At 36.6% G+C, this 10,407-nt stretch overlaps 1 protein-coding gene across 1 annotated transcript; it reads left to right on the forward strand.

The window, feature by feature from the left end:
- Positions 1-1,452: 1,452 nt before the first annotated feature.
- On the forward strand, positions 1,453-9,219 carry LOC135837908 (uncharacterized). Its single transcript, XM_065353351.1, has 4 exons — positions 1,453-2,392; positions 7,453-7,552; positions 8,197-8,301; positions 8,407-9,219. The coding sequence occupies exons 1-4, from the start codon at positions 1,548-1,550 to the stop codon at positions 8,614-8,616; spliced, it is 1,260 nt and encodes a 419-aa protein (XP_065209423.1). The 5' UTR covers positions 1,453-1,547; the 3' UTR covers positions 8,617-9,219.
- Positions 9,220-10,407: the final 1,188 nt, after the last annotated feature.

Raw genomic sequence — 10,407 nt, forward strand, 5'->3', positions numbered from 1 at the left:
TTGTAGATTCATATGGCACCTCATCGAAAAGTCACGTCCTAAAAAGGTTACGAGTTTGTCAAAACGTTATGAGTTTGCTGGTTAATCAAGAAAAAGGTTACGAGATTACCCCCTAGAATATTTATATAAACTTTAAGGAAACCTGAAAAAAAACTAATGGTCCCACAATGATCCCAACACCCCAAAACGCAAAGAAAATTTACTCCGGACCGAAACTGTCACAGTTGAGACAAATACAGTACCTGACTTTTCTTCGAAAATCCGGTAAAAGAATAACAAACAGACCTGAGCGATGCGAAGGCTGAAGTTTTTGAAAATTTATAATTATACCTATTATGAAGAAAACAGAAAAGAAAAAATTTTGAACGTTTATTCGCATTCCATTTTGGAATATTTGAAAGGGAACATGAGATGTCCAAGCATCACACTTCTATGTAAAAATCTAAAATACTCACCTACTCAGATTCTAAGAAAAAGGCAAAAAATTCCCCTTGAAAACGTTTTTCTTCTTTTTTTTGATTTTCTCAATTCTGCATTTTCAAAAATTTGTAAGAAAATCGTAAAATGAATTTATCCACTCAAAGTTTTGGTTTTAGTTTAGGCTAGTTTACTTTCGTTCAAATTGGATGGTGTGAGGTCAAAAGGTTCCCTTCTCGTAGATAACTTCAACAGTTGCATAATAATTATGCAATTTAGAATTCAGAAACTTGAGTTTTTTTTTTCAAGGAAGACCAAGAATTCAGAAACTCGTTAATTTCTACCCCCCCCCCTTGACTCGTTCAACCACACGATAGGCCGCTGTTAGCCACTTACATATAACATCCTCGTTAAATTATTAACATCTCTGCGCTTCATTTGTATTATTCATCTAAACTAAATGCAAAATTCGAGAATCGGATCCTTGGTAACCAATTTGAAAACAATATTTGCACATCGTATCGCACCTTCGGAGTAATAAGGTTACCTACATCTTGAAAATAAAAAATCGATTTCGACATTTTTGCATTTTTTGGGGCTTGGATGACCATTGACGCTCTGCAACAAGAAATTACACTTCCGAGTTGGGTACACTACATTTATAAATCTTGTTAAAACGTAAATCGCATAACTCAAAATTCCAAATAAATGTAGGTTGGCAACGTGAAATAGATGATTATGATTGGTGGAATGTTATCATCTCAGTCCAACAACCGCAATCATCGTGCTATCATTAGTATCATTCAACGAGGCCAGCTAAAACATTAAGCAGAAATTCTGGGGGTACTCTACTCGACATTTCAGCGCACCCTGTAGGTACTTACTTACACCAACTTACCCCGTAAATTATTAACATCCACTTACCTACATATTCTCCACTCGTGCATTAAGTATTCAACTAAACAAAATGCAAAATTCAACAACCAGATCCCAGGGAAACCATCGAGAAAACAATATATTCTGCAGGTCGGAAATTACTCGCTCCTTTTTAATTTTTTCAATACCTAACGAACTCGGATCCAATTCGGTAGTGTCTAACAACGACGAAAGTGATTGAAAACTCGAACACAATGGAAGTGATCAGAGATGCTAAAAAAGTGATCAACCAATTATTTGGAAAAGAGAATATGTTCGGATTCGAGACAACGCTAGCTAATCAGATGTATTTGTTGTACTGCGTCGTCGGTAACGTATATTACACCGATAAAATACATCGAAAAACCAAACTGGTATGGTTCTGGTTTGTTTACATAGCATGGTTACCCGCTTTTTTTACCTTCTTATTATACATAGTTTATGGTAGGCAAACCGGCGACTTGGTGTTGGTGATTTACATGGGATTTTTAGTCGCATTCATGCTGATGGAATCAATTGTGAGGCCCGCAATCGCGGTGTATTGGTATAGAAACGATATAGAGCAAATGATTTCGATGGCTGATAAAATATTAACAAAAACACCATCAACCGCCCCGCGTACGAGTACATCCGACAAATATTTGGATGCAAAAAAAATCATCAGCACTATATTAGTTGAACTTGGAATAATAGTTGTACTGTATGTATCATGCGTTACTCTAGATGTGATATTCTTTTATCGAGAAGAAAAGATTAAAAACTATATGTACTACCTAGCTCCACTCTTTGGACTTGAACAATTCGCGACATTGGAATTTTATATAGTTTTTCACCTCATTTTGTACGGCCTGTCTTGTGGTATATTTATTACTTACACGGCGCACCGACTTATTTGCGTACCTTGTGCAGTAATATGCCATAACGAGGCGCAAAGGATTATTAACGAGTTGAATTCGTTGAGTGAAGGTACGGACATTAATATCGACACGTACAAAAGTATCGAACCAAAATTCAGATACGTGATCAAAAAATGCATACGAGATATAAGCAATCTCAACAGGTAATTTCATTTCATAATTATTACATCGTAGAATTTCAATCTTCAAAAGGGCATTCCCAGGTAAAATAAGTGAAATGCCTTCCCCATCCTTGGATTTTTGTCATTTCAATGAAACATTGTTGGGTACCTTTAAAAAAAAAATGTAAGTAGACCCAAAAAATTACCCCACTAAACCTTTCTTGCTCACATCCGGGGAGTGGTGGTACAAACTTCAGATTTTGATACAACCAGATACGACATGCAGAGAAAAAAGGTTATGTGAAGGTTGAAGGTGTTGCCTATTTTGAAAATTGAAGGTGCAAAAAAGGTACGTTTTCAAAATCTAAAAGCCAAAATTCAATTTAGGCCTTCTTACGGGCTCTCCTCATTAGCGTGTCCCCAGCCCCGAACATTTCAACATTGTTATAGGGGAGCGTGCACAAACGATTAGCACTATTTTCGACTCCCTCCCTTTCGTGGTCGGGGCTGCGTGTCCCTAGTCTCGACCAAGGCCTCCTTCAAACACGCCATGAATGAGGGTAAGCACAAACGAAAGTAATCAATGCACAAAAGCCCTGCTAAGGATCACTTTCGGAGGGGGAGGGGGGTTGCTCAAAAATTGTGCGTTTCGCGAAAAATTCAATTTTTAGCCAACTCACCTTCTCGAATGTGGCCTTCAGAATGGCTCAAACTGTAAATACGCGTATACATTTTTGTAATCGTGTATAGTTGGGTTCTTTGCAAATATTCGCGATAAGTTGATGATGCCAAAATGTAGAAAAATATTGTTCCTTAAACTGAGAAAGTAGGTATTTAGAAACGCGGTGGTGCCAATGCTTAAAATCAGGCGACGCGACGCGGTAGTGTTGCCACCCCGCCCACCCTTGGTTCCAAAGGCGCAGGGAGTTATATTCCGTAACTATTTCACAATGCTTTTTTGCGATGTTCAAACGCAATTTTCTCAAAAACTATGCGTTTATTCAAAAAAACGCAAGAATACTTTTTTTCTTATTTTTCAATGACCTTTCAGAATATTTAAGAATAATTTTTGTACGATAAAAATTCGCGAAGTTTCAAGTACCCTGTTTTTTGTCATTTTGGCGAAATTGTTGTTCAAGTCTCACTCAAATTTGGAAAGATTGGCCGAACCAATTTTGATGAAATTTGGAATATAGCTTTGATTTGTTATCCATTACTGACTAAGGTTATAAAATTGTGAATTTTTTGAAAATTGACCCTGCCCCCCCTTTTTGAGCCCCAAAAATTTTCAAAATTGACCCAAAATATCAAAAGGCACTTCCCCATTACAAACTTGATGTTCATGCAAAAATTGAGCTTTGTAGCCCAATTACATCAAGCTTGAGTGGAGTCTAAAGATGCTAAAAAATGACAAATTTTGAAAAAATGAGGAGTATATTTATCAAAAGTACAACCAAACAAAAGCTGGGATAGATGTACAATTGTACATATATCAAAAGGCACTTCTATGATGTTCAAAGTATATTTGAACAAAATTTCAGCGTGATTTGTGCCCTATTAAGAAACAGTCAATTTATAATACTAATTTTCGCCATTTCGATTCTTTAGACAAAGCTACAGCTTTGAATAAGGCACCAATAACGCTGAAATTTTGTTCAAATACTTATACTTCGAACATCGCAGAAGTGCCTTTTAATATTTTTAAACTAATTGGAGCTTTGGTTTATACGCAATAAATTATTATTATTGCGCTCAATATCAAAATGACTGTTAGATTTAAAGCACAACACGTGTTGGCGTTACAACCTGCCTTGTATGCAGTTGAAATGCGCCCGTTGTTAAGCAGCCTAGTTGGCTGCATGATTTAAGCTGCGGATTACCACGTAGTAGTCTCGGATTTGAATCCCACTGGAACCAAAAATTTTTTTTCTGAGTTTATTTTTTTAAAGCGATTTTGATTTTATTTTCCATGTTTGATTCCAAAGAATAAATTGTGAAGTCACAAAAAAAGACTAATCATAAAAAAACGTTGTTTTTCACTTCTTAAAATCGGTCAAAGCGGTTTTTTTTTTAAGTATTTAAAACAAACAAGATACAATATGCTTTTGACTTTTTACCTGAAAAAACCATTGTTTATTTGCACTTCTAGAAATAACGTTTCGCTTTGCTCAGGTTTGTTTAGTTTTCATTTTCAAAATTGTAAATTTTAAAAATTTGACATTCAAATTCTAAAATTTTGAAACCAAAAAAATGAACAAATTTCTGAAAATGACATAGTTTTTCACCTCTTGAATTTTTGAACGTTTTTTTTGCACTTGTCTCACTCGGCTATCTTTTAACCCTTTCCTAAACTAAAAAAAAAATCCATTTAAAAACTGTCGAAAAACAAAAATTCATTATTTAATTTTAAAAATTTGTATTCGCTATTCGTCATTCAAGTCATTTTACTTGACAAAATTGGAGTTTTTTCTTTTACTGATCGGCGAATTTTTGGTCACCCCCTCCCCTTCATCTCACTTGAAAACCCACTGGTTTTATTCCAGTCAGTTAAATGAAAAATGTCAGGTAATCTTTCCACTCTCTGCATGCTCCCGCCTCAAATGCTATTGTCATTCATTGGATTGAACACTTCATTCCTAATGAACTTACTCCATGAACAAGAGGTACAAATTTTAGTAAGAAAATGTTATGATATCATGGTGGAATTCGCCCTTAAGAAAAACCACCTACCACTTCACCAGATTAGCCCAGGCAAATAGCAGAAAAAAATGGGTGCACCCAAACATAATTGCAAACAGAGGTTTTTTTGGTGAATATTGTCTAGGGTGGTGTGCTGAACAACATACTAAAAGTCCCCGCCCCTACCCCACGAGCTACACCCCCCCCCCCCACAGTGAATCAAAGCCCCCCAAAATCAGTTTTTCATCAAGAGCTCCTGAAATATTGAATTTTGAGTAAAATGAACTCAGTGATCATTTCATCTCCTCCCCAATACCTATTAAATGAGCTATCGACCAACTCCCCAGCCTCAAGGTGGGGTGGCGCTACGACCCCTCAAAGTAACGTGATTTCAATAATTTTACGTTTTATGATTTGAGATTTTTAAACTGTTCTAATTGATAAAATGAAGTCAAACTTGGGGAATGGGATTCTTTTGGGAGCTAGAGTTGACCTTTGGAGGGGGGAGGGTCAAAGTTGAAAATTACAGAAAGGTCATTTTTTTGGAGGAGCATAACATGACCCCAAATAGATGAAAAGGGTCCAAAATCAATACCATCGGACAGTACCTTATCTGTGATCAACATATCCAAATTTCAGCTTCCTAGGTCATCCCCACCCCATTTAATGCGGAATTAAGCTAAAAATCCATTTATTTTGCCCCTTAAAGGAGTGGGGATGACCATGGAAGCTAAAATTTGGATATGTTGATCACAGATAGGGTTCTGTCCGATGGTATGATTTTGGACCCTTTTCATCCATTTGGGGTCATGTTATGCTCCTCAAAAAAATGACCTTTCTGTAATTTTCAACTTTGACCCTCCTCACTCCAGAGGTCAACTCTAGCTCCCAAATGAATCCCATTCCCCAAGTTGGACTTCATTTTATCAATTAGAACAGGTTACAAGTCCCGAATCATAAAATGTAAAATTAGGTACCTATTGAAATCACGTCACTTTGAGGGGTGGTCGTAGCGCCACCCCCCTCGAGGCTGGGGAGTTGGTCGATAGCTCATTTGATAGGTATTGGGGAGGAGATGAAATGATCACTGGGCTCATTTTACTCAAAATTCAATATTTCAGGAGTTCTTGATGAAAAACTGATTTTGGAGGGGCTTGGATCCACTGTGGGGGGGGGTGTAGCTCGTGGGGTAGGGGCGGGGACTTTTATATGTATAGTAAGTTATTCAGCACACCACCATAGATAATATTCACCAAAAAAAATTTGTTTGTAATTATGTTTGGGTCAAATTGCATATTAACTGGGCTAGATGGTATGAGACAAACTATGAAACAGCTAATGAGCCAAGAATTTGGGGCGTTCAGATCCCTCAAATAAGTTTAATAATTTAACCTGACCCTGGAGTCTGGAAGATTTGTCAGCTCCCAAATTTTTGGCTCATTAGCTGTTTCATAGTTTGTCTCATACCATCTGGTGAAGTGGTAGGTGTGGTGATTCTTAGGGGCGGATTCCACCATGATATCATAACATTTTCTTACTGAAATTTTTACCTCTTGTTCATGGAGTAAGTTCATTAGGAATCGGGGAGAGGGCGGGGTGTAATTCTTTTTTGAAGAGTTTTTCTGGAGGATTTCAAAAATTCCAGAAAAATCGCCAAAAATTTGAGAAACTTTTTGGAATTTTTAAAATTGGCAACAATGACCAAAAAATTGGCACCATTTAGATACGTTCCAAATTATTTTCTCAAATTGAGTAAAGATATCTTTCAATATTTTGGCATCATTAATGCGAAATGTTTGCGAAGAAGTTCGTTTAACACGGATATGAACTTATATTTACAGTTGAATCCTTCTAAGACCACACTCCAGGAGGTGGGTTGCCTGAAAATTGAACTTTTATTCGTGAAAGGCTCAATTTTTGAAGAACCCCTCCTCATCCAATGTGGCCGTTAGGAAGGTCCTGCTGCAAATCTAACTTCATATTCATGTTCAGCGAGATTGATCCAAATGATAACAATACCCATATTGTCAATTTTCTTTCGCCCCAACATTGGGCAAAGGGATAGCCATTAGCCATGGGCTCAAAATGGCGATGTCGTAACATGAGAAACACATTTTTGAGTGTTTTCCGAGTTTTTCAAAATGACCAACCGCAGGAGGAAATTTTTGAAACCCAACAATGTTTCATCAAACTTTCAAAAATCCGAGACAGGTGCATTTCACTTATTTTACCCAGAAGTACCCTTTGTTACCAAGTTACTTACACGAATTTCTTATACAATGATCACTGCTTTTTTAATCGATTGTAGGTAATAAAAATTAAATCACGAATTAAGCGCAATGAAAACACCTGGATAAGTTAATATCCTTTTATCGTTCAACTAAAATAATACAAATTATTAATCGGAAGTCGACTTTCAACAGATTCATTTCAACCTACAGAGGCTTTTTTGAGACTATCGCCAGTCTTACCCTTCCCATTTCGCTGTATGTTGGAGTTGCCCATGCTTTGGTTGCTGTATCGGTAAGCTCAATAAAATAGAATAAGATATATGTACGAGGGTGAATTGTAGAAAAAAGTTCTGTAAGATTTTACCCAAGTTCAAAGGAGACTCTTCATTTCGAGTTGAATTAAGTTACGAGTATTACGAAAAAATTTGGCTTCCGAGATGCTCCTGAAGGGGAGATAATTATGTTTTCTCAAAGGAAAGAGGTGGGTCTCAACCCAACCGTCAAATTTACCGTGACATATGCGATTTGCAAATTTTCAACCGCTCAGCGGTGCCTGCCTAGTGCCTACCCAAAAAGTGGTCTTGGTCGACTCAGTTCTCAAATACTACCTTTTAGAACGGGTTAATTTTTCCTAAAACGAGTTCGAGTGTAAAACCACGACTTTTTTCGAAAATTACCCTTTTTGAAAACTCATACCTCCCCTGCAGGAGCACCTCAGCTCCAGAGCTAAAATTTTCTCTGGCTAACTTACAACTTGAAATTAAAGTCCCATCTCATCTCGTCTGAATTTTGTCAAAATTCTATTATTCTTTTTTTTCGCGATCAGCCTCAAATCTAGGAGTACAACAGAGCATGCATGTAGAATTAGTGAAATAATAAGAATAATGCTTAAAATGTGGTTGAATTTGTTCGCATGTATGGGCCATCAATCAACAGCCAGATACTCCAGGCATAATCAGAATGAGAGAAGTAATCGCTTTCCTCGCCTCGATTCAAGAAGTCTACATAATATGTTGGATTGGGGCTACGTTGGAACAAATTGTAAGTTTTCGTCACACGTCGATAGAAATCAACACTATTTTCTGATTCGATTAACTCGTTCACTAATCACTAAATTTACTTTGTTTTTTTTTTCAATCTACATAGACATTGGATTTGTCCTTCGCTGTATATTCCACACCGTGGTATTGGTTAAAAAGCATTCGCAAAGACGTTTATATACTTCTATGCCAAACACAAGCGTCAATCAATCCACTGGCTTTGAATGTCTATCCGCTCACATTGGCAACATTTCTGCGATTTTGCAACGTTATCCATTCTACAGTGAATGTTTTTCGAGCATACACACAAAAATAGTTAATCACGGAATTCACTTTGTCCAGCACATATTTCTAAACAGATGATTTGAAGTATTTCCTGTGTTCATTGTTTTGATGAAAATTTTCAACTACATTATTTTCACCGAGTATGTAGTTCCCAATATGAAGGGATTTTCATGAAACACTTTGTTAGATCGCGCACAGGGGAACTGACAATTGCAAAAAATCAGCCTATGATGAATAACAGCAGAAGAAGCTTACCAAACAATGGAGAAACTTTTTTTGAAAACTTTACCCCAGAAGCATTGGTCTAGAATAGTTGGTTGCACCAGCATCTACTTACATATTATGCATTTGAAAGAATGCAATCAAAATGTGTAGGTGAGGTACCTTTAGGTATCTGCCAAACATGGCCACCAAAATCATTAGTTCTCAATGTCATAATTTTGGTAATGTAAATATACCTAGGCATAGGCAATTACGCATATTCATCTAACCTGAATTTTCAATTAAGATACACTACGCAGTACACACTAAGCATTGATGTTATTGAATAGTATGTTTGTAACAAATAATCGTTAGATTATTTTCATGTTTTGATTTGTAAATTGGCAACACCGCATGATTTAATAAAAATGAAGTTATCATAAAAAATTTTCAAAAATTCGAAAATCACCATTTTGTTTTATTTTCATTATTAAAACTTGAAAGGTAGATATTGAACTTTATTTTAATACTAATAAGTTGGTAGCTAGGTACATATTTTGTGTTGGGTACACAATCTACATGTATACACAACAAACCAAACTTCAAAAAATTCACCCAATAGGTTAGAAAGACAGATGACCTTGAAAAGCCAGACAGACGACATTGGAAAGTTGAACAGGTAGGTTAATAACCTTCACAGAGACACTAGACAGGAAGGCTGACGACATTCAGGGTGTCTAACAAAATTTTCTTCGAAGAAAGAAATGCATTACTAATTTACTTTTACATTACTTTTTGCATTACCATATAATAGTGTATTACAGATCAAGGGAGGTAAAATAAAGAATGACTCAGGGCGCATGTAATTAATGCCCGAGCCAAAAGCTCCCGTGGTGTGTACGCGATTTTACATGACTGGGGCGGAGGAAAGTGGCGTTTATCGCCCGCACAGCGGGCGGTAAAGAGCCACTTACCTCCCCCTGTTATGTAAACATTTTTAGTCAGCCTACCCTCACACCACACACAAAAACTTTATATCTTTTTGAAACAGTTGGAATTAACAAGTTGAACCAGTGATGGCAAAACTTATTCATTTCAGTTCAAGTTTTCAATTTTCAGCTTCAGCTTTCATAACTATCTTGAGGTTCAAAAAAACAACAACAACAACAAAAATGAAAAAAGATGAATTCTATTTGAGGAGCTGAGAATCAAAACTCACATTTGCCACCATAAACGATTTTGAGAAAAACGCGAAAAACTGAGTTAGTAGTGTTGCCAGTTGAAAAAACTTATAATACCAAAATGAATCATTAGATAGCGCTACTAGCACACGATTCCGTGTGTTGGCTGATTTTCACCTAGCTCCCTTCTGCTTTAATATCCAGACAAAGAATGGCAAATGTGAGTTTTAACTCCAAGATTTGCGATCAAATTTTTTTTCACTGTTTTAATTACGACGATAGGGAAAAGTTTGATAACGAGCTGAATTTTGGTACTCGGGGGTTTTTTGATACGCTGAACACGAATTTGGAGTGTCCAGGTGAATCCGGTGTACGCTTCCCCCTTTTTTGTGGACCTTAAGCCCCCAAATTTGTTTTTTTGCGTTTAAGTCCGAAAATAT

The sequence above is a fragment of the Planococcus citri genome, chromosome 2 (assembly GCF_950023065.1).
Source record: "Planococcus citri chromosome 2, ihPlaCitr1.1, whole genome shotgun sequence".
Lineage (NCBI taxonomy): Eukaryota > Metazoa > Arthropoda > Insecta > Hemiptera > Pseudococcidae > Planococcus > Planococcus citri.

What these genes read in the sequence shown, in the direction of transcription:
- LOC135837908 (XM_065353351.1), top strand. Translation starts at nt 1,548, where the DNA reads ATGGAAGTGATCAGAGATGCTAAAAAAGTGATCAACCAATTATTTGGA. An exon ending in GATATAAGCAATCTCAACAG is followed by an intron (nt 2,393 to 7,452) that starts GTAATTTCATTT and finishes GACTTTCAACAG; the next exon opens with ATTCATTTCAACCTACAGAG. An exon ending in GGGCTACGTTGGAACAAATT is followed by an intron (nt 8,302 to 8,406) that starts GTAAGTTTTCGT and finishes CAATCTACATAG; the next exon opens with ACATTGGATTTGTCCTTCGC.